The sequence below is a fragment of the Rattus norvegicus genome, chromosome 13, assembly GCF_021556685.1.
Source record: "Rattus norvegicus strain SHRSP/BbbUtx chromosome 13, alternate assembly SHRSP_T2T, whole genome shotgun sequence".
Classification (NCBI taxonomy): Eukaryota; Metazoa; Chordata; class Mammalia; order Rodentia; family Muridae; genus Rattus; species Rattus norvegicus.
Window position 1 is genome coordinate 106,331,311 of NC_141546.1, and position 21,964 is coordinate 106,353,274.

At 46.0% G+C, this 21,964-nt stretch overlaps 1 protein-coding gene across 3 annotated transcripts in view; it reads left to right on the forward strand.

Annotated features, from left to right (window-relative positions):
- Positions 1-21,964, forward strand: part of Kcnh1 (potassium voltage-gated channel subfamily H member 1) — a 302,521-nt gene that overhangs the window by 16,868 nt on the left and 263,689 nt on the right. For all 3 annotated transcript variants that reach the window (XR_015635384.1, XM_087581588.1, NM_031742.3), the window contains exons 2-3: positions 10,684-10,807; positions 14,206-14,312. Coding sequence is in view for 2 of the 3 variants with exons in the window: in XM_087581588.1 (XP_087437714.1) it covers positions 10,684-10,807; positions 14,206-14,312 (231 nt within the window). In the remaining variant the exon portion in view is untranslated. The remainder of the gene's footprint in view (positions 1-10,683; positions 10,808-14,205; positions 14,313-21,964) is intronic.

Consider the following 21,964-nt stretch of genomic DNA (forward strand, 5'->3'; position numbering starts at 1 on the left):
ACATTTAACCTTGAGCAGTCTTGTGGCTGTAGACATTCCCCGAGGAGGAGAGCATCGGGAGGAAGCAGTACAATCAGGCTAATTTCACAAATGACCTGGAGACCCTGCAGACCCCCAAACGAGAGCCATTGGAAGAATCGTGCCTAGGCACTCAGACTGAGCCCGGATATTTACCGAGGAATGCAGAGTGGGCTCAGTCAGTTCAGAGAGTGGTCCGGGAGGTGGGTTTGGTCCTTGTGTAGGCAGGTGGCTGACAGGAAGTCCTTCTTTGTGCATGGGTGCACACAGGGAAATAACTGTTTACACAGAATGTACATTGTTAGGCATTAGACACGTCTGGAGATGACTGCAGCATACCGGGGTGGGGGGTGCATGTAGACGTGACACACAAACACTGTCCTGTTTTAAGGACCTTGGGTATCTGCCCATTTTAATACTCTGGGGGAGGAGCCAGTTACATACAAATTGGTGTGTGTGTGTGTGTGTGTGTGTATGTGTGTATGTGTGTGTGTGTGTATGTTGTGTGTGTGCACCTGCACAAATATATGTATGTACAACTTGCTGACTCCAGTTTTGGTGGTGTGAAGATGGATTTCTCTGCATTGTGCTATCACTAAGGGGGCTCCTCCTCCCTGGGGGAGGCCAATTCCCCATCCTGCAGGCAGAACTCACCTGTCGTTCTTTGTCTAGGGGTGTGACCCTGGAGAATTTCCCCTTCCACAATAGCATGGCTAGTGTTCCAGTCTTGTTTATGTAGACATTTCTAGCAGAGGCTTTCACAGCAGACTTCCTGACTTTTACAATCCCACCTCCCTTCCCAAGATGTTCCTTGAGCCATAGATGAGGGAGCTACGACATAGATGTGTCCTGTCAGCAATGGGCTCCTCACTACCTATTCATCTCTGTGTTGTATCCAGTTGTGGTTTTCTGTAGAGGTCTCCATTTGCTTCAAAGAGAAGCTTCTTCTATAAGGGGTGGTAGCTACACTTAGCTGTGAGTATAAAGATATGATTTAGAAGGTAGTTAGGATTTATGCTAGCAAAGTGGCAGCAGAAGATTCAGTCCCAGGAAGCTGGCTAGGTTTCCTGCACCAGGCATGATTTCCCTCTCGTGGAGTGAACCTAAGAGCTATGGGTTGCCACGTGTGTGCCATGTATTGCACCATTGTGCATGGTTTTAAAGCTAGCATGCAAAGTAATGAATTTCATTCTCACTTTTTTATACACATGAGTTTATTCTGATTCATCCCTTTCCCCATAATCTTGCTCACTCCCCTCTGAAATCCTTCCTTCCCACAGGTAGCCCCCACTTCTGCTTGCATGCCTTGTGTGCACCATTACTCCCTTACCCTCCTCCTCTCTTCCTTCCTTTTCATTGTCCCCCTTTCTACCTTTAACACACACACACATACATATACACATACACATAGCATACACGCCCATACTTATATACACATATACACATACACATACACATGAACACACGTACACACATTCACACACACTCACATACACACACAAACACATACATATACAACACTCACACACACTCACATACACACACAAACACACACTCACACACACTCACATACACACACAAACACACACACATACACATTCACATACACACATATACGTTAACATACATATACACCCATACATATACACATACACACAAACACACACACATTCACACACATACAAACACACACATACACACACTCACTTTCACACATACAAACACACACATATTCACACTCATATATATACATATATACATGTACACATACACATTCACATACGTACACACATATACACACACTTATAAACATACACATACACACAAATATATACACACACACTCATACACATATACAAACATATATACATACACTCACACACATACATACACATACATATACACATATACATATACACATTCACATACATACACATATATACATACACACACATTCATATATACATACACATAAACACACACACATACATACACTCACATATATACACAAACACACACACATACACACTCATGTATGCACATGCAAACACACACATATATACACACATACACATACACATACATATACACAAACACACACAAATATACACATACACACACACCTCATGTGTACACACATACACACACACACACACCACACACACACACACAAACGCACACTACTTAAATATACAGTCAACATTTGAGAGAAAGCATGCACTATTGGAATGTCTGTATCTGGGTTATTTAGCTTAACACAATGATCTCCAGGTCCACTTAACTTTCTACAGATGTCATGATTTAATTTTTATTCACAACTGCATAAAGTTCATACACATTTCTTTACCCCTTCATCTGCCTATCTTGGCTATTATGAAGATGGGTAGGTCAGAGGACAACTTGCAGAAATTGGCTTTTTCTTTCTAACATGTGGGTCCTGAATATCAAACCAAGGTTGTCTGGCTTGGCTGCAAGCATCCTTACCCCTGAGCCATGTCGCCCACCTTCAAAGCCATTTTGATTTGCATTTTGGTACCATGGCTTTTATTCTTTAATTTTCTGTTGGTTTTTAATCATTGAGAAGATTCTTTGGTTCTTTGTGTAGTGTCAGGACTCCTGTTTGGCTAGCTGGCCTCTGTTTTAGTCTCCAGTGATGTAACTGAGCTCACATGACTGCTCAGGGCTCTCCAGGTGGCAGAAGCAGAAATTTCTCTAAACTAGATTCTGAGACATAGGATTGAGGTTGGCACAGCAGCGGCTTACTGCAGAGGCATTGCGAGACCCAATGGAGTCTGCCAATGGAGTCTGCCAATGGAGTCCAGGGAAGAAGGATACACAATGACGGAGACAAGGTGCGGACTCGGGAGACTGCCAGGGTCATCTCAGCTGTCAGAGGAATGACTTGACCATGTTAACCCATGAAGCAGTGGCCTTGAGGCACATAAGGGGCTGTTCTTGTTCTTAAAGAAGCAAGAAGGCCAAAAGGATTCTCCCATTGCTAGCAGAGGACAGAGGGGCTCACACTGCCCCTGGCTCTGCAGGTGTTGGTGGGGAGTCTCTCCAGCGAGGTCAGGCAGTGCCAGAGTGACTAGAGCCCCAATCCTTGCTAATGTGTCAGAGTCTATTTTCCTTTCATGTCCTCTGGACTTTCACTGAAAGGAGCTGCCTGCCACATGAGGATCAGGGAAGAGTAGCACTGAGTCACTGTTAGAGCAGATTGTAGAGCTTAGTAACTCCGTTTGCCTCCCCACAGTACCTTGACTTTGGCTTCTGGTTATTGTCCTTCTAGGGGATGGCAGACTAGAGTGGCAGTAGGCTGTGAGTACTACAGGGGTCACTTAGCCCAAGTTCTGTGTTCATTCTCTCCACACAGAGGCAGAGGTAACTGTGGGGCCAAGATGCAGAGCAGAATCCTCACAGAGTGGGATCTTCACCGAGGAATGGAGTCTTCATGGAGTGGGGTCTTTACATGCGTGCACCTGTGCACAAGGACACATACTCTAACACACACGCACACACTCCCACAGATACATATATACACACACACTCACACACACGCATACACACATACTCAATATACATACACACTCTCTCACAACATGTATACACGTACACAGACACACACACACTCTCTCTCACACACATACACCCCCCCCCCACACGTACATGCACATGCACACACGGCCACTCACACATCTAGCAGAATAGCACGGTGGTGCTGTATTGTAAGCTGTGTTAGGCTGGGTCCTGCAGAACCTGTGCAAAGGGGCTTTAACTTTCACGTTTGTGATGCTTAATTTTATGAGCCAACTTGACTGGGTCTTGAGTTGCCCAGATATTGGGTATAAGGACATTTTTGGGTGAACTTAACAATTCCGTGTGAGTTTTAAGATTGTATTTTTGTGAAAATGCCATTAGAATTTTGATTGGGATTGCATCGAATCTGCAGGTCACTTTGGGTGATGTGGTCACTTAAATAATATGAGCTCTTCCAGCCCGTGAACCCTAGCTGTCTTCCACTGATTTGTGTGGGAGGCGATGTCTTTTTGATGCTCTGTTCAAGTAGTGGGCTGCTCTCCCGGTGAGGTTTTGCTTGGCTTCAAGTTTTGTTTCCATTTACTAATTGTACAAATAGGAGGCCCCAGAGTCCCTTGGCTTTGGGTGTGAGGAGAGCACCTGTGCTGCTGTTACCTCCCAGTCGCTCTCTTATTTGGCAAATATGGCCACCAGGAGGGCTGAAGAGCCCTTATCTGACTGAGCAGAGCTGCTGTCATGGAATCTTGCCCACACTAGCATTTATCTTTGGTTTTGTTTTTTAATTTCTGACTTCCCAAGCCTGTCTGTTCTATGGCAGACAGATGTCTAGACTCTTCTGTGTAGGAGTTATTTTGGGAAATGATTCTTTTGGGGGTTTGAGTTAGTCCTAGTTAGGTTTCTATTGTGATAAACACTGTACTGGTTGGTCTCGTGTGTCAACTTGACACAAGCTGGAGTTATCACAGAGAAAGGAGCCTCCCTTGAGCAAATGTCTCTGTGAGATCCAGCTGCAAGGCATTTTCTCAAATAGTGATCAAAGGGTGGAGGGGAGGGCCTACCCCATTGTGGGTGATGCTATCCCTGGCTTAGTAGTCTTGGGTTCTATAAGAAAGCAAGATGAGCAAGCCAGGGGGAGCAAGCCAGTAAGCAGCACCCCTCCATGTCCTCTGCCTCCAAGTTCCTGCCCTGTGTGAGTTCCTGTCCTGACTTCCTTTGGTGATGAGCAGCAATGTGGAAGTGTAAGTTGATTAAACCCTTCTTTCTTCCCCAAGTTGCTTTTTGGTCATGATGTGTTGTGTAGAATACAAACCCGACTAAGACAGACACCATGACCAAAAGTAGCTCAGAGAGAAAAGGGTTAATTTCACTTCACTGATAATAGTCCATAATCAAAGAGAAGTGAGGGCAGGAACCTGGAGGCAGGAACCTGGAGGCAGGAACCTGGAGACAGGAACCTGGAGGCAGGAACCTGGAGGCAGGAACCTGGAGACAGGAACCTGGAGACAGGAACTGCAGCAGAGGCCTAGGAGGGCACTGCTTACTGGCTTGTTCCCGTATCTTCTACCGTATTCTTCTACCCTTTTCCTGCAACCTTGGACCTCCTTTCTAGGAATGGCACCGCCCACAGTGAACTGGGTCCACCTACATCAATCATTAACCAAGGAAGTACCCCACAGATTTGCTTACATGCCAATCGGATTGAGGCATTTTCTCAGTTGAGGTTCCCCCTTCCTAGATATTCTTAGGTTTGTGTTGATTTGGCCAACACTAACCAGTTCACCAGCCACTTCTTCATTCTTCTCTATAGGATCATATTCACGTAGAAGCAAATGACACTTGCAAGTGAGTCACTCACCTAAATACAGGTCCTGTTTTCCTGTCTGCCAGATTCCAGGCGCCCAGCTGTTGGGACCAAGTTTATCCTTGATTAACTCATGTTCTGTTTTCTTGGATTGAACAGTGCTCAGTCCCTCTGCCCCAACTTAGATACACCTCTCTTTTTCTGTCTGTCTCTCCATCCTCTTTATATAGTCTGTTGACCCCTGTGTTTCTATCCACTCTTCTCTCCAGCTCCCCGTTTCCCCTACTATCCTTTCTGCTCACCTACAGTATTTGCCTGACTCTTCTACCCTAATTGATCCTCATCTTGGGCAGTCTGACACGTAGGCCTTGTCTGTAGGATCTGCTATAACGACCATTCCCTTACACAAAGCCATCAACCACGGGGAAGATGGCTACTTCCCGTGTCTTTCCCAATCTCAGGGGAACTGAGGCAGACTCAGGAGTGTGTCATCCAGAATGGAATTAAACAGGGAACCAGGCACAACCCTTCCCTTCTCATTGCTTGTCTGTTACCCATGTCTGCCCCTTCTGTGTGTGTGTGTGTGGAGGCAGGAGGAATGTTCTGGAAACACCTCAGTATTCTAAGAAGAAGCAGCAGTTTTCAAGCAAGGGGGGAGACTAAGTATGGAGGAGGCAGATGGAGAAGCTAGCCTCTGTGGAAGGAGTGTTTCCTGCCCTCTTCCTGAGGGTGCCTTGTGCTATAACAGATGACAACAGAGGTGGTCTGCTGAGTCACTGATGGAAAGTCTCATCATAGTTAGAGTTTCAGAGGCAGACCAATCACAACAGTGTTTCATTTTAGTGCTCCTGTAGTGCTTGAGGAGACCACACAATAGAATGATGAAAAGCATGGATTTTGAAATCACAGAGGTCCAATTTTGAGTTCTAACTTCACTTGGATTTAACTGCCTATTGGGCATCTGAGGCCCGAGTCCTCAGTCCTGTCTGGCCTCCCCCTTGGGGGCAGTGGATAGAAGGTGTGGACTCAATGGTTCAGACTTTGCAATCAGGTGAGAAGGAGGCAGTAAGCTTTTTTATTAATTATCAGGGAATGCCCTTCATACCCTCCACCTCCCAAGCAAGTGTGTCCTCCAAGTGGCAGTTCCCGAGTGGCTGTCATTATCTGTGTCACCAATCTCTAGGTTCTCAGGCAGACTTCAGGTTGACCCTCATTTGCAAGTTACCTTTTCAGCTGCAGCCCCACTTGGTGTTTACTGACCGTTTATATGGAAGCGGCCACCATGCTGGCAGCAGGGCCTTTCTGTTCCTCCTATGGGCATGTAGAGAGACTCAGTTTTCCATGAACCAGATGATGAAAACTGTGATGCTTCATTAGCAATATCACTTCATGAAGGTTGTTAAAGGGTTAAAAAACCATGGCTTACAGTAATGCATGACTCAGAGCAAATATCAGTCAAGGATGTCTGTCCTCAGTGGTGACTGAACACCATCAGTATGGGCTCCCTTTGTTCTTAATAATGCATGGCAGATCACGAGGTTGTGTGGGCAAACCCTAACATACAAACACGCTGTTCTGGACAGTAATTTTCACCTCATTATTTACAGTTAGAACTAGAAAAGAATATGTGTGTTAGGAATGGTGGAAGGGGGAGAGGAAGTGGTGTCATGATTATTGGGAGCTTTGTGCTGGTATGGGAGCTCTCTTCCCTTCTCTAAGTCCTCTGGTAGAGAAGATCCCTAGACCTTCTGCATGTCATGGAGAGCAAGGGTGGCTGGGGGAGGGCACTCACTTCTTGGCAGTCACAATCTGTTGCAGGATGTCTTAGTTACTGTCCTGCTGTTATGACGAAACACCATGACCAAGCCACTTATAAGACATTTAATTGGAGGGCTCACTCAGTTTCAGAAGGTTAGTCCATAAACAACATGGCAGTAGCTGACAGCTCACGTCTGAACAAGTTGGACACAGAAAGAGAGAGGGGGGGAGGGAGGGAGGGAGGGAGGGAGGATGAACTAGTGAGTCCACTGGGGCATTCTCATTCAAACTGCCACACAGGATTATAGAGGAGAGGTGCGTTTGGGGCTTTTAATTCTGTTTGTGTGAGTGTTCGTGGACAGCGTGGGTGCCTTGTTGACTTCAGTGTATGCCAGGCCGTCTGATCCAGGGATTCTCCTGCCTCTACCTACATCTCACTACCTGTATGCTGGGATTACAGACAAGTACTTCTGTACCCTGCTTTGCATGGGGTTTAGGGGTCTGCACTCTGATCGTTCTGCTTGAACAGCAAGTGATTAATTTTCCGAGCCACCTCCCAGGCCCTTTGTTTTATTATTCTGACAGGGTCTTCTGTAGCTAAAGCTGGCCTCAACTGTGCTATGCAGCTACAAGTGTTGAGCTCCCAGTCCTCCTGCCTCGGTCTCCTAAGTTCAGGCTCATAGGTGCACAATGCTACTTCTGCCTTCTGTTTTTAGGACAGGGTCTTGCTGTATAGCCCTGGCTGTCCTTTTATGGCAATCTTTTGCTAAGATGTCAGGCATATGTCACCTTCTTTAGCTAGCTGCTACATGTCTATGTGTCTTGGCAGTTCATTATGTTCAGAGCCCATGTCTTGCAGTCTGATTGTCTTACAATCTTGCCTTGTAATTGATACTTAAAGGGACAGTTAAAAGGCACTTATGTAAGTAGGTGAGATGGAAGGAGGACCTGGTTGTAAGATTTCACTGGAAGCTAATCTTTGAAAGTAGTAGGCATACACCTTCACTTCAAAGCTGATCAAACTAGGGTCATCAGTATGGCTTGGGGGCTAAAGGTGCTTGCCACACAAGCCTGGTAACCCGAATTTGACCCCCCCAAATCCATGTTAAGGTAAAAGGACCAAATAGACCCTCTAACATTGTCTTCTGACTTCTGACCTCTTCTGCCCCATGGCATGAGTGTTCACATACATCATGCCAAAACACACATCTTGCCCATACGTCATTCACACACATCATGCACACACACACACACCATGTACACACATGTCATGTCCACATACATCATGTACACATACATCATGCCCACACATGTCATTCACACACACATCATGCCCATACACATAATGCGCCCATATATATCATGCACATGCACACATCACTCACACACACACACACACACACACACACACCATGCCCACAGATACCATGTCCACACATGTCATGCCCACACACACATTATACACACACACATCATGCGATCAACAGCAACAGTGACAATGAGATTAATAGAGATAATAATAAATGCACTAAGCTATTTTCAAGGAAGATGATTCTCCCTGTCCCTCTTCTGAATGGCTTGGCTCAGCGTGGCTCCCGTCTTCCTTGCCTTTATGGTAAAGCACACTCTGTCTTTGGTGTTTCTTTTTCCTTTTATGAAATGTAATAATCTTTACAAACCTGCCAAATCACAAAATAAGCTCATCCATGCAGGGCAGAGCAGTCTGTCTGACTCCATGAAGACAGAAAGAGTGGCTGCCTGCACTGTGAGTGATTTATACACTGTCCTAGGGGCTGAGGGATGGCTCAGTTGGTAAAGTGCCTGCTGCACACACAAGGACCTTCATTTTAATCTACACTATCTGTGTGAATGGCGGTGTGCAGTGGTGTGTGCCTGGAACTCCAGTACTGGCATGGACAGAAACAGGTAGATCCCTGGAACTCATTGGCCAGCCAGTCCAGCAGAGTCAATATGAGAAGGCTATATCTCAAAAACTAGATGGAGGCCTACAAGCTCCACATGCACACATGCACACATGCACACATGAACACATACATGCACACACATGCACACATACATATATGCACAAATGCACACACACAATGCACACATGAACACATGTACATATGAACACATGCACGCATGAACACATGCACACATGCACATACACATATGCACACAAATGCACATATGCACACATATATACACATACACACATGCACACATGAACACACACACAAATACACACATATACACACAAACACAAATACATACACATGCACAAATGCACACATGAACACGCACACAAATACACACATATACACACAAACACAAATACACATGCACAAATGCATACATGCACACACACAAATACACACATATACATACAAACACAAATACACATGCACAAATGCACACATGCACACACGCACACATATACACATACATACATGCACACATGTGCACACAGCCACACTAACAGATACTTACATGCATAATGCACTTGCTTTGCATTATTGATGTGCTTTTCAGTGAGATGGAAAATTAGGGACTCATAGTGTTTCATAGGAACTCACTGATGTACACGTAAGTGTAGAAATGCTATTTCAGTACAAAATAACCTCCTAGTTAGAAAGGCCATTATTTCACTATTTACACACACACACACACACACACACACACACACACACACACACACACACAGTACTTATGCTCTCCAGCTTATAACAGGGAAGAGTATGTATGTATTTCTTAGGGGGTGCAGTGAGTAGAAATATGTGCAGGGGACGGAGCTAGCCTAAAATAATGGTCACACTGAAGACTCAGATTTTTATCTGCTGAGTTTAAACTATTGAGATTGAAGAGGGACAGTTGATTTCCTGAGACAAGAGGTCTTGACAGCTTTTAATTTTCAAAATGTTAGAAGCACAAGAACATGACTAAACCAGTGTGACCCGGCCCTGGCTCCTGAGTCAGAGGGAGGCTGGCTACTGACATGTACCTCTGTGGCTGAAGAATTTCAAAGTCTGAAGAGGCTCTGTGGTGAACCTCTAACAGTTCTCTTCAGCAGTCTCAGGAGGATGGCCTGGACACTGTCCTCATGAGGTTTCTCCCTGTATGTCCTGTGAGGCAGTGTGCTATCCACTCACTTCCTTGGCTTCTGTAGAAAGGCCTTGTAGAATGACCAGGGTTGGTCAGGGTCAGTGAAACCAGTTTGTGTCTTTAGCCCAAGAGAAGGATAAGACTGAGGTACAGTCCAGACCCTAGAAGAATCTGCTCTTGGCTTTTCTCTGCTTTGTATTTCTGCTGTGCTTCCAGAGGAGGGAAAATCAGGGCTTGGCTGTCTCAGAGGAACTCAATGCCCTCCCACCTCCCAGGTTGGTGGCTACACATGCTTCCTTCCCTGGGACACAGTGAGCTTGGTTAGCATTTCCAAAGCTTGGCTTTCCGTCTTCCTCCTGGGGACAGGGTTCTGCCTGAGAGACTATACTCAGAGCATTAGGATTGCTGAAACTATACATGCTGACTAATGCCTTGCCTTATGTGCCTCTTCTTTCTTTTTGAAACAGACACTAATTTTGTGTTGGGGAATGCCCAGATCGTGGACTGGCCCATCGTGTACAGCAATGATGGATTCTGCAAGCTGTCTGGCTACCACCGAGCGGAAGTGATGCAAAAGAGTAGCGCCTGCAGGTACGCAGTGTGCCTCTAGGAGTGCCAGAGTGGGAGGATCGCCTGGATCTGACTCTTCGGTGTCTAGTGAATTTCTATGGCCACAACTCCTGTAGTGTGTGCATGTGCTGGGAAACCCAATGGAGATGTGGAACACAGTTCCTACAGGTGACAGACCAGCAGTCAGTAAGACAGGGAATGGAACACAGAAAATCTATATGCTGCGAGCTCAAAAGCTTATGACGTTTAGGTAGAACTTAATGTGAGAGTTAGGAGATTAAACATTTTAAAATTAAGTAATTAAACCAAGACAGTCACGTAGTTCAGGCTGGCCTCAAACTTGCTAGGTCGCCAAAGATGACGCTGAGCTTCTGATGTACCTGCCTCAGCCTCCCAAGTGCTGAGATTACAAGTTTATGCCAGCACGACCTGTTTATGCAGGTCTGGGGTCTGAACCCAGGGCCTTGTGCACGGTAGGCAAGCCCTCTACCAACTGAGTTATGTCCCAGTGTAAATTTGTATGAACATTTTATAGAGAGTAATGACAAGGTAAGGCCTCATTTATAGAGCTGTTCCTCAGCCAGAATTGCTCAAAGGCACAGCTGTGTAGGTTACCCCAGTACACTTAGGCCTGGGTGCTAAAATAGCTATTTTCAAGGTGCTGAGCCAGCATGGAACCTGGACCCTACCAGGCATTTCTCTGCAGCCATGGCTGGATCTTGGCTCGGATGTCCAGACTCCATTTTCTGTGGTGTGTGTGTGTGTGTGTGTGTGTGTGTGTGTGTGTGTGTAGTAGTAGTAGTAGTAGTAGTAGTAGTAGTAGTAGTAGTAGTAGTAGTAGTAGTAGTAGTAGTAGAACTATCATCTAAATCAAGAAGTAAGCTCATCATGGCGGACGGAGGTGCCTCATCACGCTGCTGGGTTTCTCGTGTCAGATCAGCCTCATAACCAATGGTTGGCAAACAGTGCTAAATGTTTGGATGACATTTGAATTTTGTTAAGCTCTCGATTGCTGAGCCTGACAAATGGACAGTTCAAGACTTTTCTTACTGCTTATAGATTTGGAAATTATGTTTCTGAAGCACACGAGTCTCTTGCATTCACCGTCTGGTCTCCCACTGAATATCTGTCCCCATCTCTCCGTCTCCACCTGCAGATTCACAAGTGTCAAGTCCCAAGATTTGGCTTCACTCTTTGGCCTGACCCTAGCAAGCATTTCCCCCTTTTTCTTATTGGCTGTACTCACCTCTAGGACGACAGATACATCCCCTTGATGAGTTTGCCAACTTTTATACAATGCTAAGCGATGTATTCAGCCGTAATTCCTGAAAGCTCCCCTCCTGTCTGTGCCGATTGGATTCCTGATGGCTTGGGCCTTCGGTTTTTCTTATTTCGTGCATTGAAAATGTTTCCGTTCTAATGTCCAGGTAAAGCTAATACCTCCCTCCTAGTGAGCTACGGCTTGGAGAAGTCCATGAGCCCAATGTGAATGGGTGTCCCCCCATACTTCACCTGTGGGGACTCAGATGTGGGGTCTCTGTCTGCCTATGAGGAGGCTGCAGCTGTGGGTACCAGTATGTCCCTTAGATGAAGGTCACTGGTCTAGAAAAATAACTCGGCAAGAGAGAGACACAGAGAGGTTATCTTGTTCCAGGCTGGGATGATATAGTCTCCATCTGTTCCTCTTTGTAGAGATATTTTCCAAGCTCCATTTTCTGTTTCCCTGGCTCCCGGTTGTAAGTACAGCCTCGAAGCCAAGTGCTCCGTGAGCCTCTACAAGGACATCTACACAGTCAGTCACACCTCCCAGTGACCAGAGGAACATAAATTGAGAAAATGACTCTAGAAATTTAGCAACTGGGACTTTCTCTTTACAGAGTTTCAGAATTGGGACGCCTGGAGTGAACCGCTCTGCTCCGTTCCTGCAGTTAGCCCGTATAGTGCTTGACTGGATGTTTGGTCTAAGTCAGGAACTGTATTTGATAGTTTCTTTTTTCTAAAATCCTTCAATTCTATGAGTCAAGTTTTCAAGAAAAGGCTAGAATACATTCAGGGTGGTGCAGCATTAGCTGATGGGAAATGCATGGTTTAGAGGCCACACCCCAACTTCTGCAAGGCCTGTGGGCAGGATCAATAGTTGTGCCTGAAGGCCTGGGGTCTGCAAGGGGTGCTTTCTGGGCCCTGGGTGGTATTAGAGGATATGGCTTTCCTGTCTGTCTCCTCTTGCATTTTGTTTGTGTCTTGTACCCTGGTTCATCCTACTTAGCTGAGGCTCTATTCTGCTCCTGGGAGGACTGGACTCAACACAGAGCTCCTGGTTCTCTCTATGGGGTTCTGACCTTCCTCTGCCGCCGCTGAGGGCCAGAACTCATAGGCAGTGCCCTGACTATCCTGAGATTTTTCTCTGATCTTTTACATGCTGTGTATTTACTTCCTTAGGCTGCTTTTTTTCCCCCTAAAATTGAGCAGCAGGAAGATGTATTATTAAAGGCTGTAGGACTTGGTTCTGTCAGTGTTTTAGACTGAGAGAAAAGCTGTGCAAACAGCAGCAGAATCCATCCTTCCTTAGCTGCTTCTTTGTGCTAGAGCATCAAGTCGTACCCCCTTTCTTGTTTGGTAACTTCTCTCTCTCCCCCCTCTCTCCCTCTGTTTCTCTTTCCCTTCCTCTCCCTCCCCCTTCCCTCTGGTTCACATTTACCCAGTCATCTTCCTCAGAAGTTTCCCAGCGTTGGGTTTGTTTCTAAGATATGATTTGACTTCATTTCTCCCTTGCTTAAGACCCTCCCAGCCCTCTAGTTAGTTGCAGGCTAAGGTGTCATTTAGCTTCGTGGCTGAGATTGCTACAGTCTCTTCTGCTATCTTTGTCTTGTCTATTGCAACATCTCCCTTCCCTGTCTGGAGTCCAGTCACAAGGAGCTGATGCACACCCACGTTTTGCAATGACCTCTGACCTTTAAGTGGCATGCAGACTCATCCGGCAAGCTCCCTTCCTTCCCTGCCTCCCCAGCTCTGAGGTCTCACTTGTCCTTGCTTCCCAGAAGCAACATGGCCACCCTGGTGCACTGTGGAACTCCTTCTTCTAGATCTACTGATTTCTCATGTGTGTCTGTCGTTAGAGGCTTAGTTTTTAGGGGTAGAAATGGGAAAATGGAGGCTTTTTAGAAAATAAGAACAGTTAAATAAATGTCTTCTTAAATTCAATTAATGTTTTCACTGTGTGCTCTTGTAGGTTTATATATGCAAGTGTTCATGTGTGTTCACATGTGTATATGAATGTACGTGTGTTTTCATGTGTATGTGTGTATGTGTGTGTTCATGTGTATATGCGTGTTCAGTGCTGGGTGTGGAACACTTAGCATATGCTTGCAGATGAGTAGATACTGACTGACTTGCTAATGAGATTTTTGGTTGACTTTCAGTTTTATGTATGGAGAGCTGACCGACAAGGACACGGTTGAAAAGGTTCGCCAGACCTTTGAGAACTACGAGATGAACTCCTTCGAAATTCTGATGTACAAGAAGAACAGTGAGTATCGGAGGCTCAGAGCTAGGGGTGAGGCGTTGCCTCCAGCTCTGTGACTGTTTGGTTTTTCTTCTTTCCCCTCCTCTAAGTAGAAGACGTTGTGTGTCACTAACCGATTAAGACTTCATCTGTTTTTCGCTCAAGAGTTACTGTTTTTCCTCTTGGCTCATTTATGGAGAAGCAGAAGTCCTGTCCTGTCGTCTGTCTTTGGTTCTACCTCCCGTAGCTCCTCGCACAGTGAGAGACTCCTATAGGTGCCCAGCTAAGAGTCTGTGAATCAAGTTCTCATGCTGGCCCAAGGAGACAGTTTTAACTGCACGGCATTGGTCTCAGTCACAGTTACTTCTACTAGGGATACAAGGAAGTTCATGGCCACGCCCAAGTGTAGACCTTGTCTCTTAGGAGGCTTCTTGCTGAACAGAGGTGAACTGTTCTAAGAAGGGAGAAAGGTGGAGTCCATGTTCACAGTAAGATTCATTCATTTGTTGGGTTGGTGGGGGGGGGATGGTTATGTTACAGATCAAACCTAGAACTTCTAGTGTGCTGGGGAGGCATTTGATCAACTGGGCTGCATCCTCAGGCCCTAGGTTCTGTTTTTAAAATGACTTTGTTTATGAGTAATTCTGTTCTTTGGTTGAAGAAAACACCTGATGTCAACCTCTGGTCTGTCTCCACATCCATGTACACCTGCACTCACGCCTGCACATGATGCAAACACGTGCATGCACACACACATGTGGATCACCCATAGCCAATGAAGACTCCTGCTTTTTATAAAAGTAGGATTGATCAACAGGTTGTTGGTTCAACTAGCATTTCTGGAGCATCCCAGATGGGGCATGAGGATGTACGTCTATTGGGTGGTGTTTTGGGGTCAGTGATTGACAGTTTGTTTAGAAAAGCACATGCTGCTTTCACCTCAAGAATCTGGAACTCTTTTCCTGTCTGGCTGGAATGCCAAGGGATTGTTTGATTGGTGGTTATACAGGGGTTGACTCAACAGCACCGTTCTTGTACTTTGTTGCTAGAACTGGTGCTCAACGTTAGCTTATCAGTAGGTCACCTATCCACCGGACTCATAGTTATAGGAGGAATGAGGTGAGTGAAGGATTGTGAGGAGGTCTATGCTGGTCACTTCACTAGCGTAGAATACAGTTCCAAGCCAGAGCTCTTACCAGGAATGTGTGCACAGCAGCCTTGTCATAGAGAAGCCATGCACAGCACATATACCCTGAGCTAATAAAGTTGTGGTTTCCCACACTGGAGCCTTCATGCGCTGAACAGTGTGGTCTGCCCCACGGCACAGAACACTAATTGGTAGTGGGTGTTTTTTGTCTTGCGCTTTTGTGTTTTGCCTAAGAGTTTTAAAGTCATTAGACTATACATTCAACTTGCCCAAATTCAACTATACCTTTGGAACAAAAGGGAGAGAGAGGGTAGCTAAGTTGCTAGGTGATTTCACTTTTCACTCCTTCCAGTGGGCACAGGCCCCAGAGGGAGTAGAGATGAAGGCGGGGACTCCCTGCTCTCTGAGGCTGAGGGCCTGTAAGGTGAGTCTTTCACCGCATGGCAAGTAATCCTTGCATTGGGAGTTCTGAGCTTTAGGAAGGTAGGAGTTTTCCATGCAAGCTACCTGGCTAACCACTAAAGGATCCACATCTCTCCCCACCCCAGAGGTTGTGGTAGGGACCTAACCCCAGCCATGGAGGAACAGGTGACACTGAAGGACAGATGGCAGTCTCTGAAGTAGCACATTGACCTTGGCTCTGCTGTGAGGCTGATGTAACCGCTCTTCACTGTGTCACATCTGATTTTCCTTTCTAGCCTTTAGCAGATAAACTTGACACGGATCTGCACTGTTTAAAAATGGTTGGTTCCCTCAGCTCTCCCAAGTGGCCATGGATTTAATTCAAATTCCTCACCTCACAATATACTGTGCCAGGTCCTTGTGTTCAGTGTTTGTTCCCTGGCCATTCTGCCTCGTTGAAATATAGGCACACAGTGTGGCTATTGCTTGTGCTATACTCTGCCTAGGGACAAGGGTAGTCAGTGTATAGCTTGCTTGCTGAGCTCTCTGTGCATTGACTTTATCTGTGCTGGAAAGGGACATTTCTTATTTATATCAAGACATGAGTGGGTCAACAGAGCTTTGTATGGGGCCAAAAGAGCTGTTCACAGGGCTCAACAGAACTGTGTACAGGGCCAGCAAAGCCGTGGGCAGGGCAAGCACAACTATGTACAGGGGTCAGCAGATCCACATGCAGGGGCTAAAAGAGCCATATGAAAGGTCAGCAGACTTGTGGCCAGGATAATCTCACACAAAACATAAGGCACAGACTGAGGATTTAATAGCAATAATACTGATTTCCTCCTAGGAACCTGACTTCTACTTCCCAACTTCTGGCTTCCAAATTTTACCATCTCCTGAAGGTTTGGTTTGTTGAGCCAGGAATTATATAGTTTTTTGTTTGTTTGTTTGTTTTAGTATTTGGATTCTATACTTATTTCAATTGCTTTTTATTGGCCAACTCTATCAAATACTGGCTTGCTGCAAGAACAAAAGGACAGATGCCAAGTCTGTCCTTACAGAATCCACAGTATAGCCATGGGTGGGTCTCTTAACCCTGGTTCAGGAGGTCAGGGAAGGAACTCGTCCTGACAGGCATAAAGGGTAGATTTGAGTTAGGCAAAGAGCACAGCTTTCATAATGCAGGCAGAGTGGAAAGCAGAGGAGAGAGCTTGAGAGACACAGCAGTGCTTCTCCGACTTTTACCTGTGTGGGAACTCACCTGTGACTAGAAAGGTATACGTCCGTGCAGTGAGTCTGAGAAGGTGTGAAGTTTACTCTCGGCTGTTGTCCGTATGCCTGGGTCAGGTAGTACTTTCTCAGTAGCCAGGATCAGAAGAAGCTCAGGAAGACTGGCTTTCACACCTGTGGGGTGTGTCTTTCATAGCTGTGTTCCTAGTACCTGTTGCAGAACCTCACACATTCATAATGTGCTCCATCAAAACTCATGGGATGCCTGGAAGTGACAGCACATACATGACTGTAGCCCCAACACTTAGAAGACAGAGATGACAGGATTGCTTCAAGTCCAAGGAAAGCCTGGTCTGCCTAGTGATGTCAAGCTTGGTCAGGGTTTTATGAGACAGCCACCCTCCTCCATGTTGCTCTTGCTGATTTGGTCTCGTGAGGTCCCATCTGAATGGCCCATTACTCTTTGTTTACAGAATTCTATGTCTTCTGAGTCTAAAGGTCCACACGTTTGCATGTTCTCTCCCCAGACTAGAGGCAAAGGTTTGTCAGTTCTCCGTACCAGTTTCCTGTATTAGGTTTTTTTTTTCCCCCATTGCATGCTCACATGCCTGACCAGAAGATCCTGAAGGGAGGAGGGGTTTATTCTGGCTTGCAGTTTGAGAGAACACAGTCTGTCACAGAAGGGAAGGCATGGCGGTTTGTGGCTCCGTGGTGTGTAATGTAGGGATGCAACGCTGCTGGTCGTACTTTGTCCACTGCCAGGGAGCAGTGTGAGAGACTTTTATAATTCCTCTCCTGCTGGGTGCTGTTGTTTGACTGTGGAATGTCTCTCACGGGCTCACAGGCTTGAATACTTGGTTCCCAGCTGGTGGAGCTCTCGGGAAAGTTTGGAACCTTTAGGAGGTGGAACCTTGATATAGGAAGTACATCACTCCGGACGGATGTTGAGATTTTATAGCCCCACCCCACTTCCTCTTTCTTTTCAGCTTGCTGACTGCCAGCCAAGTACTTCTGCTGCTGTGTCTCCTCTGCCATGATACACTGTGTCCTTTTAGAAACAGTGAGCCAACATCAGCCATTTCTTCCTCCTCCTCTTCCCCTCCTCCTCCTCTTCTTCCTCCTCCTCTTCTTCCTCCTCCTCCCCTCCTCCTCCTCCCCTCCTCTTCCTCCTCCTCCTCCCCTCCTCCTCCCCCCTCCTCTTCCTCCTCCTCCTCCTTTTCCTCTTCCTCTTCCTCTTCCTCTTCCTCTTCCTCTTCTTCCTCTTCTTCTTCTTCTTCTTCTTCTTCTTCTTCTTCTTCTTCTTCTTCTTCTTCTTCTTCTTCTTCTTCTCCTTCTCCTTCTCCTTCTCCTTCTCCTTCTCCTTCTCCTTCTCCTTCTCCTCCTCCTCCTCCTCCTCCTCCTCCTCCTCCCCTCCTCCTCCTCCTCTTCCTCTTCCTCTTCCTCTTCTCCTTCTCCTCCTCCTCCTCCTCTTCTTCCTCCTCCTCCTCTTCCTCCTCCTCTTCCTCCTCCTCTTCCTCCTCCTCTTCCTCCTCCTCTTCCTCTTCTTCTTCTCCTTCTCCTTCTCCTTCTCCTCCTCTTCTTCTTCCTCCTCCTCCTCTTCCTCCTCCTCTTCCTCTTCCTCCTCCTCTTCTTCCTCTTCCTCCTCCTCTTCTTTCTCCTCTTCCTCCTCCTCCTCTTCTTTCTCCTCTTCTTTCTCCTCTTCCTCCTCCTCCTCTTCCTCCTCCTCTCGTCTTCCTCCTCCTCCTCTCCCTCCTCTTCTTCCTCTTCCTCCTCCTCCTTCAAGTTGTTACTGTCTCAGCAACAGGAAGAAAACTAACACACTGGGTGTTTACTCAGTTCTGAGGTTTCCTTATTGACAACAGCACCCAGCCAGGTGTGCTGATGGTCTCCTTATCCCCAGTACTCAGGAGGCTAAGGCAGGAGGATTGAATTTGAGGCTAGCCCGAGCTACACATTGAGACCCTGTCTCAAAAAAATCCAAACCCAACCCAACTAAACTGAAACCCAGGAAAACAAACCAGAACTAAGCTGCAGGTATGGATGTCAGTGGGCAGCTGCTCTGTTAACTCTGTTTCCTAGAGGTTGGCAGTCACATCTGTAAGGTGGTGGCTTCTACTATGCAGCTGATCTACAGAGTACGAGTGGCTGACTTGCTGCACCACATGAGACCCAATACTCTGACAACCAGATGGTCAAGCTGCACACAATGAAAGGTGTTTTTGTCTATCAAGTTTTTAGCATCAGTGAGATTGAATTGTTTTCTTCCTATCCACTTAAATCAGCTTTTAACATTATGCTTTCAGACTCTAGGTCTCTCTGTTCTATTTAATGCTAGTCATTTTCCTCCTGGTATTCACAAGCCTTTTTATGTTTTTGAACTTGTACGTGTGTGCATGCTTGCTTGTATATGTGTATGGGTGTACATGTGCATGCATGCATGTCCAAGCAGAGGCCAGAAGTTGATAGTAGCTGCCTTCCTCGATCCTCACTTTGTTTGCCGAGGTAGTCTCCCACTGAAATAGGATCTCACAGATGCTGGGCAGCTGGCTCTGGGGTTTTCCTCACCTCTGTCTCATGAGCTTTATGTGGGTTCTGGAACTTGAACTCCAGTCCTCATACTCACCCAGCGAGCTTCTTATCCTCAGCCATTTTGACAACTCCATTTTGACTGCTATGACTTTTCTTTCTAGTCTTTCTCCTCAGTGAGGTCTTACGGGGAATCTTCTAATCAGAGGCACCAGATTTCTGTCCAGCCTTTTGGGGAGTTTGGGGTCAGTAGCTAAAGGCTTCAGTAGTATGATGTGGGGTTTCATATGTTGGAAGATGGGTTCTTTGGATAGTTTATGTCTGTTGGTTGGTCTGAAAACCTAGCATTCCTAGATTCCCATTTGTCTCTTTTATCATGTTCCTGCATATACTCAGGAGGCTGTGTGGTTTTCTTAAAACAATAATAGTTATCACGGATGAGCCAATTCAGCAAACGTTTATGTGCTTACTCTTATGCTGGTCATTTTTTCAAACAAGACAATCAAGAAACCTTACTTCTGCATACAATCCCTGCAGCTCTGGCCAGTGTGTTACCCCCACTTCTGTCCCCCACGCAGTGTGTGACAACGTGGTTTGAGGGTGGCTGGTGGCTGTGTCTCTGGAAGCTTGCAGAAGCTGTGCAGTTAGAGATGCCCAGGGGGTTGGGTCCTGCAGCACTGCTGCTGTCCAGTGCTTGCAAAAGGAGCTGCTGGCCAAGTAGCTATTGACTCTGCAGGTGGCTAAGCCCTGGCCATAGTTCAGCTGGGAAATGGCTCCTGCACCCCAGGAGCAGCCCAGTGTGGAGACAAATCTAATAGGTAAAGCTGCCACATTTTCCCATTTTCCAGATGGCTCATCTTTTCCTTATTCTATGAAAGAGTTGCTGATGTGTTGTGAATGTTGGTCTTAAATGAAACACACACTGAGAGCTATCGGCCTTGTTAAAATTCTTTCTTTCATGTTTATGGACTTAAAAAAAACCCCACAACATATACAATTGAAAACAGTTTGGAGACAGGGTCTCACTATGTAACTCCAGAGGGGACTGAATCCCTGTAGATCAGGCTGACCTCGACTTCACAGAGATCTGCCCACTTCTGTCTCCAGAGTGCTAGGTTTAAAAGCAGGCACCACCACATCTAGCAGATGTGAATTTTTTTTGTCAGTGTTTTTCTTTATGTTTCTGACTTTTATAGAACAACTAGGGAACTCATTTCCTTACCCAAGTAATAAAAGCACTCTCCATTTTCTGCTCTGCTATCCAAATAGTTGTGTTAAAATATCCTTTAGAATATTAAACAATTTGAAATATATTTTATATATTATACGAGGTTAGCATTTAAACTTTATACAGTGCTCATTCAATTGTCATAGTATTATTTATTAAATAGTTCACTTCTTTCCGATTTAAAACTCCCTTTTCTTCTTTTGTGTGTGTTCATACGTGTGTGTGTGTGTGCACTTGCTTGTGTGTGTTCTTGCATGTATGTGAGTATGAATTCATGTGTGTTCATGTCTGTGTAGGTGTGTGTGTATCTGTGTTCACGTGTATGAGTGTGAATGCAGGTGTGTGTGTGTGTGCGCATATGTGTGGAGGTGAGAGGACAGTCTCAGTGTTGTTCTGTAAGAGTCATCAGCTTGTATTGTGAGACAAGTCTCTTACTGGCCTAGAGCTTTCTGAGCATGTGTGACCCACTATAGCCAACTTCTTTATATCAGTTATGGGGTCTGAATTCAGAGGCTCAGGCTTGTGTAGGTTTGTCATCTGAGCTGTCTTTGAAGCCCTGCCCTTCTCTTTCCACAATAAACCCTCGCATCTATGTCTTCTTGTCCTTCTGTAGTGCATTTGCCGTGTGGATTGGATGCAGAACCTTTCACTTGACGTTTGTGTGCTTACAATAGGGTTAAAGTTACAGTCACTATTCCACCTCAGGTGTAAACTGAGGCGTAAACGCTAGCTTGTCAGAGCCTGGCTCATTGCAAGTACTCCATAAAGGATGCCCTCCCCTTCCCTTCTCTTCTGTTTTTTCCCCTTCCCCTCCCTTCCTCTTCTCTGTCCTTCCTTCCCCTGTGTCCTTCCCTCCTCTCCCCTTCCCTTTCTTTTCTTTCCTTGCCTTCCTTTCTTCTTTTTCTTTTCTTGAGACAGTTTTTTTTTTCCTTTCTTTCTGTATAGCCCTGGCTGTCCTGGAATTCACTATGTAGACTTGTAGACCAGGCTGGCCTCAAATTCAGAGATCTGCTTGCTACTGCCTCCCAAGTCCTGCGATTAGAGGCATGTGCCGCCACCACCCCACAAGGATGATGTTTCCATAATTGTGTGTCTTGCAAACAGTCCTGCTGGTGGTTGATAACCATTGTCATTGTCTCCCTC